This window comes from Microtus pennsylvanicus, chromosome 18, assembly GCF_037038515.1.
Source record: "Microtus pennsylvanicus isolate mMicPen1 chromosome 18, mMicPen1.hap1, whole genome shotgun sequence".
NCBI lineage: Eukaryota > Metazoa > Chordata > Mammalia > Rodentia > Cricetidae > Microtus > Microtus pennsylvanicus.
In genome coordinates, this window is record NC_134596.1 from 33418844 (window position 1) to 33441283 (window position 22440).

A 22440-nucleotide genomic window follows, 5' to 3' on the forward strand; every position below is an offset into this window, starting at 1 on the left:
ACACTCTGATCACGAGGCAAGATTTATTTGTTAAAACACAGACAAATTATCACCACACATCCACCTACATGTTATATTAATTATAAAAACTGAGACATGAGTTGTGTCTTAAACAAACAAACCCATGCTTTCTATGACATTTATCAAGATGATGCAATAGCTATCACTCAACACACAACTCTAGGCATCCCAGAATACTCAATGGGAGTGTAAATCAGATCAACACAGTAAGTCACAAGTTGGGTAGTATGAACACTAACTATTTGAGAAATCTGCCTTGTGCTTTAAAAATGTAATTTACCAAAGAGAAAAAAAAAGCTTGAACATATGCTTATTGTTTTTGGAATTAACAACTCATCATTAATTTTTGAAGGAACACTGAAATAAATTAAGATAATTCAGGATATAGTGCAAGCAAGAGTTGATATTGCCCTGGGTATCCTCAGAAACCTTTACACCTTGTCTTAATTGTGGTATGGTCTACATTCTGAATTAAAGACCGAGCATATTATAATGAGGGATATTTAGTAGGAAAGACTATTTAGTTTTGTATTTTAGTTTGGAAGTGCCTTGTATTTGGTTCATTGTGATCCTGTCTCATCCAATTTAGATTCTCTGATTTCCTCTCCTACACTTGAAAAGAAAGACATGTTCCACTGCCCATGTCCACCTGGCTTTCAAAGTCCTCATGTCTCAGTCTGAACGATTTCCTGAGACTATGAACACATATAACAATCTAGGCCCATTAGAGCACTAGTAATTCAGTTTAATGTACTCTTCCAGCTTCTAAGCGATTCCCATAAAGCACTGTCATTTCATATCGGAAGGGATGTTTACTTCTGCAATACAAAGGACTTATTAAAACAAAGGACTTATTAAAGCTTTATAATTAGATAAAGTCTATTTATCAATTTATAAAATTAAGATTAAAGGGAAAGGGAGGTGAACAACTGATGAAATGGTGTCTCATATTCCAGAACAGACTGGTCCAGCACAAATATCTTGCCTCTAATAGATAAACATGATAGAATAAGAATAGAACATAACTTACTTTATATGAAATAACAGAGGTATTACAGTTAAAGCTACTTATTCTGACTATAACAAGATGATTGATATTACATAATCTGCATGTAGTACTCTGGTCATTTTTTTACTGTATTATATTTGATAGTAAGTGGCAAACAAATTGGTACTTATTGAAGGTATAAGTCAATAAAACGAAATATAAAAAAGAAAGACTTCAGGCAGAAACTCACAGGTCAGACTTATTACATGCACAGACAACTGAATTTATTTTTTATGCTTTAGTTTAAATTAGACCTTGCAGAATTCACGCATGTTTTTCAAGGCCTGTGGACTTGCAAGACTAGGCAGTAGTTAGTGTGTTTAATGTGTCTGAATGCCCAGTGTCTGTTTCCAGCCCTCTGGCCATATTGTCACTGAACTGTTATGCGTGCAGTCACTGGATAAACAGGATTAAATGGCACAATGTTCACCAAGGCATTTTGTAATTTTTAACATTTTAATGTAGTGCAAATTATTAATACGTTATGGCAACGGCAATGCCTCAGAATTCAGAGTACTAAATTCTAAATTAAGCCAAACTGAAAAAAAAATACACATACAGCCTTTCTTATTTTAAAACCACAAGATTATATAAATTTAGAAATAAAGTTTCTCCCAGCCTGGTATACAGAGCAATTTCCAGGACAGGCTCAAAAACTACAAAGAAACTCTTTCTCAGAAAACCAAACATAAAATAAAATAAAATACAATTTCCCAGAAAAGTGCTAAATGTTGACTTTTAATCTTTTTTATTTGCTACATCATTAAACCTAATCCAGAAGGTAGAATGGCAGAATGAGAGTGTCAGGCTATAGCTGTTTCTTGAGAATCCTCTGTTAAAAGTAGATACATTTAATATTTTTGAACTATAATTAGAGCTGATTGCAGGAAGTAAAATGTTTACTTGTAATAGATTTTTTTTTAAAAAAATGTACTTTTGTCTTAGGCTAAATCAATGACTGGTACAAATAATTCTTTGTGTTTTTGAGACATGCAAATGCATGATCAGTGAAAACACAGAAACATTTATGTAAATTCAAATTTAACATTAACGCTAGTGGTAATAGTTTAGCCAAGTTGTTGCTGAGAACATCAATTACCTCTACTTTACTTCCACCACCCTTGGCATGGCCACGGTTTAGGCAGATTTGCCCTGCTCCACCATAGGCCTGGCATCCTGCCACACCCCGAACGTCAAGCGTGGATTCAAATGACTCATCTTTATGGCTGTGTTCATGTTTACGGACAGCTCTGGAAGTTTCAGCATTATTTTTCCTTCAAATATGTTTGGAGAATGAAGAGTCGGCTGTTCAAGTGTCAGAAGTTGAGAACAGTGAGAGGACTGACCTGTCCCTGTGAAATCCTGAAGCTCCTCCCTTGACTGGTGAGGCAGAAGCTGGGCTTCTTCTCCCAAACTTCTTTTCTCTCTTCTCAAATGATTCCGACTTCTAAGCAAGAAACTCTAACACTATTTGCCACAGTGGGGGTTAAGAGTTCTATAGTACCATTGTCCAAGGGAGGGGGGATGGAGTGGGGGGAGGGGGAGGGGGAGGGGAGTAGGGGAAGGGAGCGATGTGTGCCAGGAGGGGGAGGGAAATGGGAAACGGGGAGGAGGCGGAATTTTTTTTTTTTTTGCAACAACTAAAAAAAAATAAAATAAACAAAAAAAGGGAGTTCTATCGTAAATGGTCACTTCTCTCAAAAGGCATCACTCTTCTCAGGACACATAAATGTGATGTTTGAAAGAACATATCAGATGTGAATATTTGGTAATATCTTTGTATTAACTTGCTGTTGTTGGAGAGATGGCCATTAGTTAGTTATTTTGTTCAGGGTGTTTTCTCATGTACCGTGTTTAGGATAGTAAATAGAATAGGGAGAGAACTGCAATTGGGGTAGTTATTTATATCACAGATGAGAAAGACAGCATGCAAAATCCATAAGAAATTATAAAATGCATGAGAAAGTGGCAAGTACTGCTGGCAAAAGTAAAATTGATAGAAGGTGGATTTGTGTGAAGGAGCGAATGCTTTAGACACATGTGAGGAAGTCGGGGAAGTTTATAAATGCAGATGTCAGATGAGAAAGCCAATAGTGAAGATATCTAGAGAAATGTTAATCAGACTAATAAGAGTTAGGATCCTGGGCAGAAATACTTAAATGGGGGAATTGGCGAAGTATATTGAGAAGGTGATGTTTGAAAGAACATATCAGATGAGCACTCTAATAATAAGGATATTTGAGGAAAGATTTGCTAGACAAACCAAACTATTGCCAAGGTCCTTAGGTGGGAACATGCCAAGAAGATTATGGTTGGACTAGAACAGGTGAAGGGCAGAAGAACATGGGTGAAAAAAAGGGGCAAGGAGTTTATAACATTGTCAAAGCTAGATTACTTGTCTATGAAATATCAGTTCAGTTCATGGACGTTTAAACAGTAAGGATCAACTTGTGTGTTTGTTACAATCTTGTACTAGGACACAAATATAAACTCTTACATTTTTAAATGAGATAGAATTAATTGTACATCAATCTTTAGGTTCCAAATTCCATTCTCATTCTTATCTATGGAAAACGCCTCTCTCTCTAGCTCTCTGTCTCTCTCTCTCTCTGACTAATTTGAACACAAAGATTTGGGGTGACCTTTAGCTTAATGGGGGAATAAGTAAATTTGATAAACATAAACCATAAAGATATTTTAATAAAACTAAAACTGCAATCCAGGCTTATCAATTCAAGTGTAGAAATGGATACTTAGTGTCACTATTATTATGCAAGGTAACAAAGATTTTAGAGACTGCAGGCAGTTGAGAAATGAAAGAGTTAGGGGGTTGGAATGACTCAGCTATCTTATGTTTATATAGTTATGATTCCAACATAAAATACAAAGCTTCTGTAGAAAATTATAAATATTTTAAAAAGTATGTGAATCATAAAAATACCCAGTGGATTTTTAAAATACAATAATTAAAAAGAAAAACTTACTAACAAAAACTTTGAAGTACTGTATTAATTGAAAACAATACACTTTTCATAAGACAGAACATGATTATGGAACAATATAAAAGTGTGTGAAAACCATCCTTTCTTTTTTAAAACATTTAATATCACTGAAGCTTTCAACCTTCAATATTTAGTATGCAACACCCTAATTTTGTAACTTACAATCTTCAAAAATTAGGGTAGAACAGTTTTTACAATGTCAAGAATATTAAGAAAGTAATATTACATACCTTATTGGTTTTACCCATACTCTGAAACGGTGTCAAAACAAAACACTACATCACCACACAATTAGTAGCAATGACTAAACATGAATCATCTATGAATATATTAGAAAAAGATATATAGTAGTGTTATATCAACATAGAACCTGTAGTGTTAAACATAGATTTTAATGAAGGGAGCATTATTGTTCTTTAGGTGAGAAAAGATTAAGTGGGTATATCTGCCCTAAAGAAAATATTTCTAGGCTTCCTAGTATTGTTATTTAAAAAAATAGTTGAAGTAATTGAGTAAAAGTAGGTAAAAATGAGCAAGAAAATCTGGTTTTCAGCTAAGCCTGAATCAATGAATAAACTGCAGAAGGAACCAGAAAAAGTAACTTTATCTGATAGTGTATATGAAAACGTCAAGCCTTAAAGGGAAAACAATGCAGCAGTGGCCCTCAGAAGGTGACCAGAAGAGGAAGACTGTTGAGAGGAACACATATGATCATGTAGGAGAGTGGAGGAGAAAGAGAAAGAGGAAAAGAAGAGGAAAGGAGGGAATCAGCCGTAATGAGAAACCAGAAAACGTGTGTTCATAGCCATACAATAAGATGCAGGGGAGATGAAAGGGCTTGCCTTGCAAGTGTAAGGGATTGAGTGTGAGTCCCAGAATCTACATTTGAAAAAGAAGAAGGAAAGAAATGCCTGGCATGATGCCATATGCTTATATCTGAGCACTGGGGAGATGGAAACAGGTACATCATTGACACTCACTCGCAAGCCCTCTACCGACTTGGTGAGTTCAAGACCAGTGAGTGGAGCTATCTGAAGAAAAAACAAAACAAAACAATGTAGCCAGCACCTTCTGAAATACAAACTGTGTTTGTCCTCTTGCTTTAACGTATATTTGTGTAAATGTGAACACACACACACAAACTCTCTTGTGTATGTGGACATGCACACAAACACAGGCACATACACACAGATAAAGACAGACATAAATATACACACATACATACATACAGAGAGGTAAAATTCTACTAGGCTTTCTTATATAATAGCACAATTATGATCCAAGGATATCTACACGCATCTTTGTCTGAACATTTTGTTAGGAAATTGACTTTCCCATTGGAAAAGTTCATTAGCAGAGTGCATGGTTACGTAACATAGAGAAGTTGTCTTCACTGGTGTTTGGTCAAAGCCAAAGAAAGATGGATGAAAAGTAAAAGAAAGGAAACACTTACTCTATGTCACTAACTCAGTTTGACAAATGAATGTTATAAAAATACTTTCATTAGAAAGAAAAATATGTGTACAACCCAATGTGTAATCCTTATTGTACTTAGCACACGTAAAAATTTTTAGAAAAAATTCACAGATGAATAGGGGGGTCTTTTAGGTATATTGCTTTTTCTTGTTGTTTTCAACAATATATTCCAGGAAGATGAAGAAAAAAATTCCAAGATCCTTTGTTCTTGACCTGACTAGTGAGAAACACAATGTCGAACCTTACAACCTGTCCCTAATTCTCCAACAAGCGGTCCTCTGGTGGTCCTTCTGTTGTCAGCAAGTCCCTAAACTTCTGAGAGAAGAGAAATTTAACAGAATTTACTTACAAAGCACTACAGCTTCTAAGTGAACGCTGAAGGCTTAAGTCTTAATATTGTTGTGTAAGTAACCAGCAAGTGCTTTACTTTTCATTATAATCATATAGCCAAAGACATTATGCAAATCAATGTAACTATACGTCAGTAAAGCTCTACCATATAGATTTTCTAGGAAACCAAGAGCACATGGCTTTGATCTGCTTTTACCAAATCATAGTATTCTGCACTTGCTTGGTTATCAATGGTTTTTTTTTCCAATTTAAAAGATATATTAATTTTTTCTCACTTACTGAAACCTACATATTTTTACAGTGATTTTCTTTAAAATAGTTTGGCTCAAGTGTTCCATGCGGTTACTGATTTTGTTTGTTGTCTTGTATAGTTTGTTTTGTTTCCTTTAAAGAAAGGTACACTGGATTTCTTTTTACATTAAGAAAAGCCTTTTATGAAGAAATGATTTTAATTACTCTACTTTTCTTTGTCCTAGTTTTTTTATATTGACCAAAGAGAAAAATCATTGATATTTCATACCAGTAAGATGAAATTCTTGCTGAAGGTGAGCATCATCAAAGACCTGCAGATGGTTAAGGACATAGCCTTCCTCCCACTGTCCTCTGTGGTACTGGCTGTATGATCTTTAACAAGTAGGTTTTCTTTCTGTTTCCTCAGCTATAACATGAGGAAAATGATAACTTCCAAATAGACTTGTTAAAAAGAGTCAGTAAAATAATACACAAGAATAATCATACGTATAAGTATTTGTTAAGCACAACACTCTATAGATAGGTACTATTAATATTCTACTATCAAAGTATCCTAAATGTTTTTATAAGTACAATCATTTCCCAAACTAGCAGAACTCTGAGACATAAATGCACTAACTAGTCCTGAAGGAGACTTGAAAATTATGGGTCGTTTTTACTCTACTCAGTTTTTCTCCATTCTAGGTCCCCTTGTCTCCTTTCTGAACCTTTCTGACTTTCAGAAGCAGAACGCCTGTCTAGGTCACCAGCAACACCCAAATTTTTGTTGCAAATCTACTGACCTTGGTAGCTATAGACAAATTACAGCTCTGAATTTCAGATTTTCACTTTGCAAAGCTAAGTTAATAAGATCAATATCAGACTGTGCTTTAAAGAGATATAAGAATATCTTAGTTTTCAAATTTTGAGTGTATGGGAGAATTATCCCCTGCTTGGTGATAAAGGGGCGGAGATATGAAAGTTTCAATTCTTATTTCCTCCCTTTCTTACCCGGGGATCGACTCACCTATCCAATGAATTTGGAAGAATATTGCATGCATGCATCATTTGGCCTTTTGTTTTTCAAAAAAATATGGAACAATACCCACAGTTACAATGATTTTCCTGTGACTTTGGAGTGTAAACACGGTGTTGGAATGCCCATTTAGTCATAGATCAAAGATGTCATCTCTGATTAGTTAGCACGCATTAATCTCCATGACTCACTCCTGTTGGTTTAATTGAAAACTGGGCTATTGTTTAATATACCTTTAAAACACTCACAGCGTTAAATCTCACAATACTTTATGTGACAGCATAAGAACAAATATTAAAATTGGAGTTATTTTAAGAGCTTTTTTGTTACAGTATAGCTAAACTGCCCTCTCCTCATTATGCCTTTTTGATTATAGTGTAGGTGAATCTTTTCTTCTCATTGTAACAGATGACGTAATATTTTTAAAGGTAGTGTAGGAAACCGCTTATTTAATCATGTCTTTCTTTCAGTTTTTTACACTTCAATGACATCTTCTTAACCCAATGCCAACCACCTACACAAACATGTACACAGTCACACAAAAACACACACACATACACCCTCTTGACTTATCATTGACAATTAGAATGTGGGAATATCAAGGGATTTTTCTGTTTTCAAACCTTGTAAGCCTACCCATACTAATGATTTTTCCTTCTGCTCCAGTTCAAGAGTAGATCTGCCCTAGTTATTGCTTTATTCCGTGCTTTAAGTGATCCCTGTTCACATATGATCAAACTTGATGCTGTTAGATGATGTCTTTGTTTAATCTTCTGATTTCCATAGAATCCAAAATTAAATGACTAACAAGACATATATCTTTGCCTGGCCTTTGAAGGGAATATTCAGATCTTATAGTACTTAAAGATGGTAGTGAAAAATTATATTTTTGTCTAAAATTATAGTTGTCTAAAATGCCACATACTGGATAAAATGAAATGACTGGCATAAAAATATTTTCAAGGTTAGTAACTTATTTTCCTGATGTTACAATGAGCCATTCAAATCAGTCAATAACAATACACAAATAAAACGCACTACAAGCATAACTACATGAGATTGGCTACAGAAAACAGAGCAGTATATCCGTTATAGGCATAGAAAAATATGGACATTGTCGCTCTCACTTTAGAGCCACCACTTAAACATTATGATGACATTTAAAGTTAAAAGTTTAACAATTAGAAAATATTTTACTAACACCCAGTGTTGAAGAAATAGAAATCTATCCATTCTCTATTTCATTGCATATATGTTTCCAATATCCAAATGATCAGAAATTACATATTGGCAAGCTAAAACACTGCTGTAAAATGTCCTCAACTTTTTTTCATTTTCTGTACAAGAGGCAGAAAAGTAATTGTGTCACACTCTTTTACAAACTCCTTTTACATGTATTCTCCCTACTAGCTGTGCTTAATCCACATGTTCTAGACAGTTTGATGTACATACAACTAACCAGTTGGTTGTTTACATACAGAACTTCCTGTGATTGTTCTGGTCTTGCTAAATCAATGCACACAAGCACAACATAACACAGCAAAGATGGGTACAGTTTCGCTAACCTAATTTACATTATAAATGTATTATATTTATGTCTACATTGTTCTTAATTTTTTACTAGTTTATTTTTATATTTTCAAAATATGAACTCACTCAACAAAACTAAACATAAGACAAAATGAAAAGTGAGAATTTCCAGGTGTTGAAACATCTATTTGCTAGGTTTCTTATGTCTTTTCATTATTTAGGATTGTGTTAGGTGAGTTATCCTGTTTGTTGACTAAACCTACTGAAATCTTTTATGTGCTCCCCTGTACAAGAGTGAAATTATTAAAATCATAAGTATATAAATTTTGACTTGTGTGATACGGTTTAGAGTTTCTATAGGTTAAAATATCAGAAAGAACTTTCTGCATATACTATATCTAGAATAAGCTTTAAAGTATCAAAGTTCAAATTTTGCTTTTGTGGTATAGCAAGCAATATAGTCACATGTAGAAAATTGTAGGCATCATAATTTGTGTTTAGTGAGTAATGTCTATATTCTGCCATCTAACGATATAAAAAGATTCAAATAGGATTTGGGAAATCTTATCTCCTGATAGAAAAATGTCAGACTGTTTAATGTTCTGCTGTTTTTTTTGGGGGGGGGGTTCTCTCAACTATTAACACCAAACTTTGGTATATAAAGAATATCAATAGACATGTTCTTGAGCTCTACAAACTATGACTTGGATTTTAAAAGATACTTTGGACAAAATATATAACACAAATTTAAAAGAAATGTTGTCTGATCTAGTTATTATGAATGAGGTGTGGCCTCATGTAAAAATCATTGCACCCATTTGCTGCTCTCATTTCAGACAAAAGAGTTAGGTAAATAAAGTGACTGCCAGAAAATATAACAATGCAGGAGCTAAACGTGAAACAGAAGTTCCATTAAACACTTTGAAAATAAATGAAATGTAGCTCATTTTTTAAAGCTGTCAAAAGATAACAACAACTAAGAAGACTTCTTGTTGTGGAAAGGACTACTAAGAAAGGCGGTAGTTTGGGGGCTCATCTTTTTTTCAATTTTTCATATTGGTTATATGATACATGACAAATTGTCAAGTTTTTCAGAAAGGATGTATGATACATGACATCTTAAGGGTAAATGGAAAAAGCCCACACATCACTGGGCAATCACAATTTTTCATCTCTAGAGAGAATTCCATTACAAACTATGGCATCTGTCTAGTGATTATGATGGTGTACTTTATACATTTATTTGCATGAGATGTGGTGCTCAAACATTTAACCAGACATTAAGGATATTTTTGTGATGCTGTTTTAGGATAATATCACTTGAAATGAGCAGAATTGAATAAAGCACTGGCCTTCTCCCTACTTCCCCCTAGAGTTTGAGAGAACTTTACATAACCAGTTGAAGACTTAATAAAAGAAGCTGGACAAGAGGTGAGACCTAAGCATGAGTACATGGCACATTACGTTGGTCTTGCCCATCTTTTAGAGGTAGACTACACATTAGCTTTTCTTAGTAGTCAGGTTCCTCACCTACAGAGAAGTTAACACAGTCATCTTCCATGCATCTAAAGTTTGAATTGAGACAAGAACAGATATGGGCTCTCTTTGTTTTCTGGCTTTCCAAGTGTAGGTTGTGTTAATACACACCCTTCTTTATCAAATGAATTAGTTCCTTATAATAAATTTCACAATACACACATATATCTCAATACATGTTCATTACATGCATTTTTATATAATACATAGTCACATTTTATTGTTTTTATTATTTCTTTGAAAATACTAATAGGTATGTAGCTATATCCACATGGAATCAGTAAAGTTGTATCAATCACGTGAAATATCTGGATAATTAAAAATCAATCTTTGTAGAAGCTAATGTTGCAGCATCTTCTCTAGTATCAATGGGATGTTAAATATATTGAAAAATAATGCCTCACTTTAAAACCAAACTCTAAAATTCTATACTCTAAAGCAAAATATATATTTAAAATCATTTTAAAATTAGCACCAATGAGTTTTATTTATATATGTTTCTTGATACCACAAAACATCTAAGAAACCACTTGATTCCTTGTCATGATTTTTAAGGTTGCAAAGATTTCTGCATCTTTACAGACTTCTGCTTTCCTCATGAGTCTGCAAACACAGTAGCTACTCACTTTCCATCTTTCTCCCTGATCTTTATGTTGTTTTACGATAGTTACGTACTTCTGGCACAGAAATTGGAATTCTAACACCGTGGTCCTTATGCATCAAGGGAATGGAAATGAAGGCAAAGTTTTGCTATTAGTTGTTCACTGCCACTCACCTGCCCAGAAGCAGAAACTCTCCGGCTAGCCCCAAGCGTCTCATGGCCATCAGCAGACCTCTCACAGTCATGCCTTCGCAGAAGCAGGCTACCACCCTGGCCTTGGGCAAATGACTTCTGAGCTTTTTCAACAGCTTGTCAAAGCTCTGCTCTCCAGCATTGCTGTAGATTTTGTAAGAGTGGGCGATGCAAATCCCTTCCTTGGCTGACATATCTTTGAAAGCCTCCATCCCACTTTCTCCATAGTTGCCTGTATGAAAACAAACATACAAAAAGAGATATTGGGTTGGTAGGAATGCATTTATTAGATACAACAAGAATCTTTTCTCTTAACTGAAATGTAGAACAACCTGTTTCAGCACATACATACGTATGTGGTACGTACATTTCAGAGCTTAACTTATTCACATGATGTATTTTACCCATCTCCGTCCATGTTGTCGCTATAGCAGGGTTTTATTCTTTCTTACAGCTGAATAGTATTTGATTGTGTAGGAACCAAGTGTTCATCAATAAAAGAACATTTAAGATGTTTTCATTTATTAACAACATCAAGTACAGCCTCGATGATCAGGAATGCGCAGTTGTCTCTTCAGCATTCAAACTTGTCTGCTGTTTAATGTATACTCCTACCTTAATATAAAATTATAGAAAGCAGCCGCTGGCTGTTTTTATTCTATGTTCTCTCTTTCCCTCTTTGGTTGTCATTGGATAATCATTGCATCCCACTGCTGGGGTTTGAATATGGTTAATACTCCAAGGATCCCGTTTTGGGGGTCTGGTCTGCAATGTGCACACCCTGATGCGGTGGAAATTTTAAGTGGGCTGAAGAAAAGGTGACCAGACCATCAGCATTCATTCTCAGATGACTTCTGCTAGTCATGAAAAGGGAAAGTTTGGTTCTTACACAACATCTTGCCTTTTTGCGTGTACACATTCTTTTTCTACCTGAAACTGATTTCCTTTATCTCTCCCCATAATTTAATAATAAAACCAAACATTGCCACTATGCTATTTAGACTTCCAACCTAACCAAAGTACTGACCCAAATAAGCCTCTTTTTTTACATACATAATCCAGCATTAAGTATTCTGTTGTGGTAACACCAAATGTATCATAATTGGCCCTTTAGCCAAAGTATGTATATGAGGTTTATTCACAGTATACATATGCATATATTTAGATGTGTGTACATACGAGCATATACAAAATACATACTATATAAATGATATCGATTTGATAGAAATATTATAGAGCATCTTAGTATATAAAATATTGGGGGTACAGAAGTCCTTGTACTCCCCTTGTCCTCACAGAGAAGCACTAAGAGAACCACCGATGTTAATCTCACAGAGGTGTCTCCTCAAGAGAGGAGATAAAATCAAATACCTGCACTCCATCTAGAAATCTGGAAGTGGAGGGAATTGGCAGCTTGATGACCTTTTTGCTATATGAAAGGACAGACTTCATCCTAATTCCCCAGAATGATCATTCCAGACTCTTTCCTCCCTAGTCATTACCCATCCTTGGATGTCACAAGTACTTATGGCTGCTGACCACACTAGATTCTAGGCCTTTTAGCTATAGAAACAAACCTCATGGTCACGTGTACTTTATAACAGAGTCACTGTGTGGTTACACCTTATGCTTTATTGTGTTCCTGGAACTGGACAGGCTGGACTGATTAGTACCTAGAAACTTTTCCCAATCATACTGTGTTTTAAATATACACAGATGTATTTAAATGTATTTAAATATACATTTAAATATAAATGCCAGATAATGAATTGTCTGGCATTGGACCTCCTGAAGTCTGATCCAAGTTGATAAAGTCCAGGTTTACATTCTTATCTTGCTATGTGTTTTATTTACCTCTGGGAAATATCCTCAATAAAAATGTGTATTTTATGTAATATATTAATTGTCATGAATTTACTACTTGGTGTTCTAAAATGCAAAGGACCCAATATATTCTCAACTAAGATCAATCCTGTCATGAAAATGTATAAACTAATTTAAAAACATCCAATTTTCATTCTATATAATCAAAGAGCAGTTAATGATATGGATAATTCCAAAATCCACTTTCATCCAAAATACAATTTTAGAGGTGAGAATATGTTCATCTTTTTCTTCTTCCTGCTTTATGTTTATTTTTGAGACTTTATTATTTACAATTCTCTCTTCCATTTTCCCCTCCAAATTTCCTCATAACACAACTTTCTTCAAATTTATGATTTCATTCCATCAATTTTTATTGCATACATATGTGTATTTTTTATTTCTATATATTCCTAAATATAAACTACTGAGTCCATGTAATATTACTTGTATACATGTTTGCAGGGCTGACTGTTTAGCACGGGACAACCAGTTGATATTCTCTTTCCTGTGGAGTCTACCGCTTCTGTTCCCAGATCTGCTCAGTGTCCTGGAGTTCTTTGTGTCTGGTTGAGGCCTTGTAGGCTTTTCCACGTGACATTTGGCATCTTGTATAGCTGTTAAGAGGCTCTGCTGATCAGAGGCTGTGGTCTACCATAGCCTAGCATCTTTCTTTAAGCTCAGCAACATGGAAGACTTATTGCCCTCAGAAAAAAGCTTCCTGCTCTCTACCTAGCTTTATCTGGAAAATGTCTCCTTGCCTAGGATGCCTGACTTGTATCAAGGGTGACCCTTGACACAATTCCCTGCAAATAGTCTTTCCCTGATGATTCACGTGTTAAGGAAGTGATATAGCGCTTTTGATAGGGCCATGATTCCACTAATCCAGATATTTCATAGAAGTGTGCCACCTAATTCAAATTAAGGTTTGTCCCCAGGGTCCCCAATTCTATATATATGATATATTCTAAGATAAAGTTAAGGTGATTTACCCAAGTCTGTCTCCCTGAGTGTTATTTCCTTTGTACCCATGTCCATCTGAACCCTGTTTTCTGCCTCTGTTCTCTCTACCCTTCTGGACCAATGCAACCAACAATTCTGAAAATCGCTGAGGAAGTTAAGCTGCATAAAGTCAAAGGAAAAAGAAGATTAAGACTGTCAGTCATCTGTGAGAAGAATCACACCAGGGTTATTATATAAGTTATCCCATTGAATTCCGATAATATTTTTGAGTTATGTGTTATTACTGGCATGTATGGGAATACACAACACAGTGCCGTCAAAGATCAGAGTTATAAATATGACTAGTATGTAAAGGCTGAGTTCCATGCAGCTCCAAAAGTAAAGATTCCTCTCACTTTGTTCTTCTATAATTGATCCCCAAGAACCTTAAAAGTCCAATTATATAGGACAGATAGATTGGCACGAAGAACACACGGGTATTATTAGACAGCTGGGTTGTAGAATATAAAGTATAACTAGCCTAAAATCAGGTAGACATAGGAGGTGGTATCTATCAAGAACAGCAAATATCAAGTAAATGAGAGCTATGAGTCACCCAGTTACAGAGCCCTGGGCTACACAAAGATAAAAGCCAGCAAACAGGTAGGTGGATAAGCCTGTGCTGGAGCACATATCTCAGTTTTGCTACTGTGCTTTCCCAACACACACGTGCCTTACTCAGATGAGCCCCTCAGATTTTCAGGATGCAATATTGTGTAGTTCTATCCATACACAGCATACAGGAGAACATGCTAGCTTGGCTCGCAGCCCAAACACTGAATTGCAAACTGCGTGGATTTCTGTTTATCTCTAGAATTAGAAGCAATGAGAAACCTCTGTGATAGTGGCAGGTGGACGATCCAGTTATTTCATAATTAATAAAGTTTAAAGGGTGCTTTCTGGAAAATGTGTCAAGAGGCCTAAATTATTGATTTATACTAATCTGAGTAATCTACTATTCTTTTTATTTTTAGACAGTTCTGTTTCTCAGCTATTTTGCTAGCAACACTTTGATTTAAGATGGAGTCAGTCATATAAAAAGTTTGAAATTAGGTATGAGGGGTATGATATAAATAATAAAAGCCAATAATTTCATAATAAACAAGAAAATGTATCTTTAACCTGTTACCTAACAGTTTCACTTTAACACTGTCTTTACTTATTATGCAACATGTTACATAAAGCAAGTTGAAATAGAGGAGAAATATTTGTATTGAAGAAACTTAATTTAGCTTCAATTTGGAAACTATATTCTCAGCTTTTTCACCTGAAACAAAAACAACACACTTAAATATTTGCAGTGCATATATTTCACACATTTAAAGTATCTGGTAATTAGCTTGGACTCAATTTCACCTACTGGAGTATCTCTACTTGAACATCCCACAACATATTGAAGCTAATAGCATTATCCATGTACTTTCGACACAATATTAAGCTAAAAGCAGAAGAAGAAAAAGTGATTTCTCAGAGGCACACCTAAACTGTCCTAGATGAAAGAAAGATGACATAGGGATATACTTCTACTCTCCACTCTGTTTTGTTTCAAACTTACAACCCCTCTAAACAGGTTAGACATAGATTTGATATAAAATGTTTATAAAATCACAACTTGGATTTATTTTCAAGAGTCCAGTGTAATCTGATAATTTAAAAAAGAGGCTACAGAACTGGCTAAGTAACTCAGTGGCTAAAGGTGCTTCCTGCTGAGACTGAAGACTTGTGCTTAATCTACAGAACCCTCGTTACAGAAAGAGAGAACAGACCCCTGCAAATGTTCCTCTGACAAAACACATGGACTCTGTATCATGTGTATGCACAGGTGTTCACACTGTCTCTTTCAAATACACACAGATAAGTAAATAAATGCAAAAATATAAAAAATAAACATGAGCGTATGTATTTGAATAAATGGGAATTTTAAAGTAAAGCTGTGTCCAAAAATTCGTATAAACTCTGTATTCTGTATACATTTGGAAACAATGGGAACATTGGAAAAATGTCTGCAAATTTCTTAAAGAGAGAAATAGATTTTAAGTAGCTTATATAAAGAAGAAAAAGTTTAGAAAAGAGCTGATTTTCCAATGTGGAATCTAGTCATTAAAGAAAGCTGTCCCGTAAATTAGGACTCCAAGATGTGGCTTCACTTCAATAAAAGAAATCTACAGAAAATTATTTTCAGGTAGCAGAGGAATTATGAAGAGAAATTTTATTTTTATAAAATAATGTATGGCCATGTACCAAAGAAAAAGGAATCCAGAAAAGGAAAGATTGCAAAGCTTTGAACCTGTGATGCATGTCCAAGTCAACAAGTTTGAATGACTGTTTTTAACCTTAACTTTAGTCTCAATACTTGTGGTTGTGATAGATATATTCTCCCAATCCAAAAAAAAAAATCTATAGTTCATATATTGGAACTGGTGAACTGGCACAGACATAGTGAAGAAGAATAAAATTTAGAAACGATTAGTTTTTAAAAAATATTCTTTTGTATTTTAAATGGATTACAGAAAAAGAATGTAATAGTTTGACTAAAAATGGCCCCCATAAACTCATAGATTTGAGTGCTTAGTCATCATAGGAAGTAACATCGCTTTATGAGGATCAGGAGGTGTGGCCTTATGAAGGAAGTGTGTGTAAAACTCTTAACTACTTCTCCAGCATTGCCTGCATGCAGCCGTACATTCCACCGTGATGGTAATGAACTAAACTTCTGAAACTGTAAATAAACCTAAATTAAATGTTTTCTTTTATAAGAATTACTATGGTTATGGTAACTCTTCACAGCAATAGTCACTGAATAAGACAAGGATGATTTTTTTTCCCTAAATTTAGTGAAATGGCCAAGTAAGAGTGGCGGTTAGGAAGCCCAATAAGGGTATTCTGATTCAGAAATGAGAAGTATGTGTTGGGAGTACTTGTCAGTCTTTGCAATGAATAGCACTGTGGGTAGCAACAGTGCTGTGTGAAAGTATAAGGTGTGATAAAAAAAAAAGACAGTCCTGCATGGTACCCTCAAAGTGACAAACATCCAGGTGTTACTTGAAAAAAATGTTGACGTTTACTTCTGAAACTAAACATGCAATAAATATGTTCAATGATTCAGGTTACCACTGAACTCCGTCAGGGTAGGGTTGTATGGATGGAGTTTAAAAGTGCAGAACACCCATTTATGCCATTCCTCGGTCTGAGGCACTTGCACGTGAAAAGGAAGAAGAAAATACAGTGGCAATAAATATTAGGTATGGAAATATAGAGAGAGGTTTTGTCCATTGAGTTTCAGAAGGGAACTTCTTCACAAAGTGCTTCATACAGGGGAGAAGTCTAGAACACAAACTCAGTAGACGATTTTATAGCCCGTACCATCACCATCACTATAATCGCCATAAAGAAAGGTGGAATCTACCTAGTTTATGTAATTATATAAATACCAAGTCCTATACTTGCAAATTCAGGTACTTTAATATGAAAACTAATTAACTTGAAGAAGTTAACATGATACAGGGCAATATTTCACAGGTGTAGGTGAGGAGAAAATTTGCCAAATAATTGCTAGTTAAGAGAAAGAGCTAGAATTTCAGCCTCTGTCTTTCAAATGTCCAAACCTGTATTCTTCCGTGTGATATAGCTACTCTCGAGCCAGACATTAGGATTACAATTAGTTCAGCTGCATATTTCTTCCAGACACACTTCTATGCACCAGTAAATGTTTCCTTTGCAACTTATTTCTCAACCTACATATTATTTATCAAATAATTGCTGTGCCTAATTTCCAAATCAAGTAGAATCATGGATGATTTGGCACTTAATGATTCAAACCATATCACTTTTAATAATCAACATTTAATTCTAATTACATTCCCATAAAATATTCAGTGCTGAATTATAGCTTTATATAGACAATGGTATGTATAATAAGAGGGGGATTTTGGAAAGAGTTGCTCCATCATCTAAAGTTACCTTCTTAATGATGTCATTGATAGGCACAAAAAGACATGTGGGTTTTGACATTAGGACTTTCAGTGCATTTATATTTTAATTGAATTGTTAATGCAGTTTGAGTTTATATCTGCAGTGTGGAAAAATACTACCCTTTTTTTTAAAAAAAAATTGGAGACTTTTCCTCATTTCTATCTCTGGATACTCTTCCCAGAGGCAAATGAAATGTTGAGACAGACACTGTGACCCAAATTCTCATTCTATAGAATTCAACTTCCTTAGGCTTTCTTTGTAGGCTGTCGGGTTCACAGCTGAAGCCTGTAGTGCTTCACTCATTAAGAGTGATTCTATTTGAATAGAAGGGAAAATCTTCATGTGCGACAGTGTGTCAATGGGTCGAGGGGACCTGGAAGGTATTTTGCCTCTTTTTTTAAGCTCACTAGTTACCTCTAGTCCTTAATTCTAACTAGATCTAATGACATGCAGAAATTGTCCTATCTTAGCTGAATGTGGAAAATCCTTCACAGCATAGCGAAATCATCTTTTGATTGACAACCTTTGCTGAAAAGAAGTCCGTTCTTTGACAGCAGCTCCCTAGTCTGACTCCTTCTCGGGTTTAGACTTGCTTTGTGTAGATTTGTGATTTTCAGATTTCCTCAGGACTCAACTTTTCCTCATAACATGGAGAACAGGGACTCACTTTGGGTTTAGGAATGAGCAAAATACATCGATGTTGGTGGCATAGCTGTGCACTTGTTATCAGACTGAATTTTATCTAGGAATGAGTAGCTATGGTATGTTAGAACCATGGCTTTAGGCTTCACATCTATTGTTCAAACCTGGCCTGTCTCCTATGTGCTACTACTAGGTTAGCCTCTGAGAACATGTGACCACTGAACATTTGACTTCTGTCTAATCTAAAAAGCATAGTTCTTTCAGTTTAAAACACTACTTTTCAAACATATATAAAGGAAAAATACAGTTATCACATCAATATTTTATAATGTAGATGACATGTCAAAATTATAAAAATTATAACAATGATTAAATAAGATATACTCTTAAAATTAATTTTATAAATTTATCTTTATTGTCTTAAGCTATTTATGTGGGTAGTAATCTATTTCTATCACAGGATATATATATATATACATATATATTGTATGTATATATATTACACACACATATATATATATATATATCCTAATTTTTCAGAGCAGAATCTAAACTTCTGATAACACTAGATCATGTATTAGTTTCCCTAAGATCAAGTGTCTATTCTTTCTCATTAGTCTATCATTGTCTTATAGGGCACAATAAAGCCATAATGATAGCAGTAAACAAGGCAACAAATGCACATTCTTTCCCTAAAATAACTTATTATTCTGACTAAAAAATGAGTGATCATGGCCCACAGGCACACACACTCTAGTTTTCCCTGAATGACACAGATTACCATGGAGAATATTTATATTCATAGAAAAGAAAGGCATGGCATCAATGTATTTACAGAACAATGAACTGTGTATAGCATGTTTTCAGGTATCCCAGATTGTACACAGTTATCTTTCTCTTAGATATTTTTGTATATACTTATTCCCTCTGCACTCTTCAAAACACAGCTGCTATGGTTACAATTCTCTAATTCTGTATTTCTAAACTAGTCTGCTTCCTTTCCCTCATTTCAGGTATGTAAGCTTGTTTCTGATCATGCTTTTATTTATTTGACTGTGTTTAAAGGGTATACAATTGGTTGAGGGGGACCTCATTGAATAAATGGGACCTCCTGAGACTGAGAAGCTTCTGTAAAGCAAAGGACACTGTCGCTAAGACACAAAGGCAACCCACTAACTGGGAGAAGATCTTCACCAACCCCGCAACTGACAAAGGTCTGATCTCCAAAATATATAAAGATCTCAAGAAACTAGACCGTAAAAGGCTAATCAACCCAATTATAAAATGGGGCATTGAGCTGAAGAGAGAATTCTCAACAGAAGAACTTCAAATGGCCAAAAGACACTTAAGGTCATGCTCAACTTCCTTAGCAATCAGGGAAATGCAAATCAAGACAACTTTAAGATACCATCTTACACCTGTCAGAATGGCTAAAATCAAAAACACCAATGATAGCCTTTGCTGGAGAGGTTGTGGAGAAAGGGGTACACTCATCCATTGCTGGTGGGAATGCAAACTTGTGCAACCACTTTGGAAAGCAGTATGGCGGTTTCTCAGGAAATTCGGGATCAACTTACCCCTGGACCCAGCAATACCACTCTTGGGAATATACCCAAGAGAGGCCTTATCATACAACAAAAGTATATGCTCTACGATGTTCATAGCAGCATTGTTTGTGATAGCCAGAACCTGGAAACAACCTAGATGCCCTTCAATGGAAGAATGGATGAAGAAAGTATGGAATATATACATATTAGAGTACTAGTCAGCAATAAAAAACAAGGACTTCTTGAATTTTGCATGCAAATGGATGGAAATAGAAAACACTATCCTGAGTGAGGTAAGCCAGACCCAAAAAGAGGAACATGGGATGTACTCACTCATATTTGGTTTCTAGCAATAAACCAAGGACACTGAGCCTATAGTGATCCTAGAGAAGCTAAATAAGGAGAACCCAAAGAAAAACATATAGGCATCCTCCTGAATATTAACCTTCAGCAAGCGATGAAAGGAGACAGAGACCCACATTGGAGCACAGGACTAAAATCTCAAAGTCCAAATCAGGAGCAGAAGGAGAGAGAGCATGAGCAAGGAACTCAGGACCGCGAGGGGTGCACCCACACACTGAGACAATGGGGATGTTCTACTGGGAACTCACCAAGACCAGCTGGCCTGGGTCTGGAAAAGCCTGGGATAAAACCAGACTCTCTGAACATAGCAGACAATGAGGACTACTGAGAACTCAAGAACAATGGCAATGGGTTTCTGATCCTACTGCACGCACTGGCTTTGTGGGAGCCTAGGCAGTTTGGATGCTCAACTTACTAGACCTGGATGGAGGTGGGGGTTCCTTGGACTTCCCACAGGACAGGGAACCCTGATTGCTTTTCGGGCTGAGAGGGGGGAGGACTTAATTGGGGGAGGGGGAGGGAAATGGGAGGCGGTGCCGGGGAAGAGACAGAAAAAAAAAAACAATTGGTTGAGGGGTTTATCTCAGTTACACCTTTATCTACAGATCTTCTATATGTGAATGCTTATTTAAGTAAATGGATTTTAATATCAATTTTTCTGTAGACAATTGATGTTTACTAGTAACCGTGATCCAAAATGATAGAGCCTAGGTAAGACATTTTGGACAACACAGTTTAATCATAAGTAACGTTGGACAGAGTAAAAAGATATTTGAATTTCGTTAACTTAAAATCTTTTGTTTTCTAACTGTCATGGAAAGCTCTCTCTCTCTCTCTCTCTCTCTCTCTCTCTCTCTCTCTCTCTCTCTCTGTGTGTGTGTGTGTGTGTGTGTGTGTGTGTGTGTATGTATGAATGACATGTACTTAAAAGAGCCACAGAGTGAAATTCTATATTTTCCTTTTGTAATAAACACTAAGCACATTGCCACCCTTTTCCATTTGTTTTCCAGTTTAACTCCAACATCTAGTTTCTAATTCTGAGAATATACACAACAACGGGGTGAACAATTCCTAAGTTAAGTTCATCTTGTTGATGCCCTTATGTAAAATACTATATTCTCCACTGATTTTACTTGAAAAATATCTAGTAACATAAAATAAGAAGACATTCTTCACTGAATTTGCACAGCTTTGAAATTTGCGTAACTACTGTTCAGCTGCCTGTTCCATTAGTTACTGCTTTCTTGGACTTTAAATAGCAAGTAGTAGCTGTTCTCCTGCCATATTTTGCTCTTATAAAAACTGCTGGATTTGGGTTTCTCAATGTACTTACATCAATTTGTAAAAATATCTCAAAGCCACAATTACTTTCACCTCATGAATAGCATTCATTTACTTCATATGTATTAAACTCAGGCTTGATCAGAACTTAAAAATCAGATGTAACAGCAGTTCAGTATTTTTCCTTCTTTATTACATAAATTGCCCAGAATCCACTCTCACTCTGGTTTATATTTTAATGCTAGAATCAAATCAAGGGTATTCCTATGCAAATACTCCACCAATGAGCTGCATTCCCAGCAAGGCATTCATGCTAAGACAAGGGAAATAGCCTCCGACTAGTGCCTGAACAATTGCGACTTCAACACTCCTCTTGAAGGAGTCTCATTTTTAAGAATTAATGCCTTCCCTCCTGTTTTCATTACTCATAAATGTCACTAAATTTTTCACCAAGCAAGAAAATGGGAAGAGGTGGGTGGAAGAAAGCTGATTCACTCAACCACTTCCCTAACTTGGGCAATTCCATAAACCCTGGATGCAATGCAACTGGGCTTTATTACAGTAAGCGCATAAGCATTTAGTTAAATTGATGATACGATAAGGAAAAAGTGAAGATAAAGAATCTCACAGGATCAGAAGGAATATACAATACTAATCTCTGATCTTGGAATTCTAGGAGCTCCAGAGAAAAGCATTTTCATCGTTTAAAGTATCCAGATTATATTTTGTTTTGATTTGATTTTGGT

The 22440-nt window shown here is 35.5% G+C and overlaps 1 protein-coding gene across 4 annotated transcripts in view; it reads right to left on the bottom strand.

Annotated features, from left to right (window-relative positions):
* The window catches only part of Grm5 (glutamate metabotropic receptor 5), a 350264-nt gene that overhangs the window by 192249 nt on the left and 135575 nt on the right, over positions 1–22440 (bottom strand). For all 4 annotated transcript variants that reach the window (XM_075953286.1, XM_075953288.1, XM_075953287.1 and 1 more), the window contains exon 4: positions 11007–11256. In XM_075953286.1, the coding sequence (XP_075809401.1) occupies positions 11007–11256 (250 nt within the window). The remainder of the gene's footprint in view (positions 1–11006; positions 11257–22440) is intronic.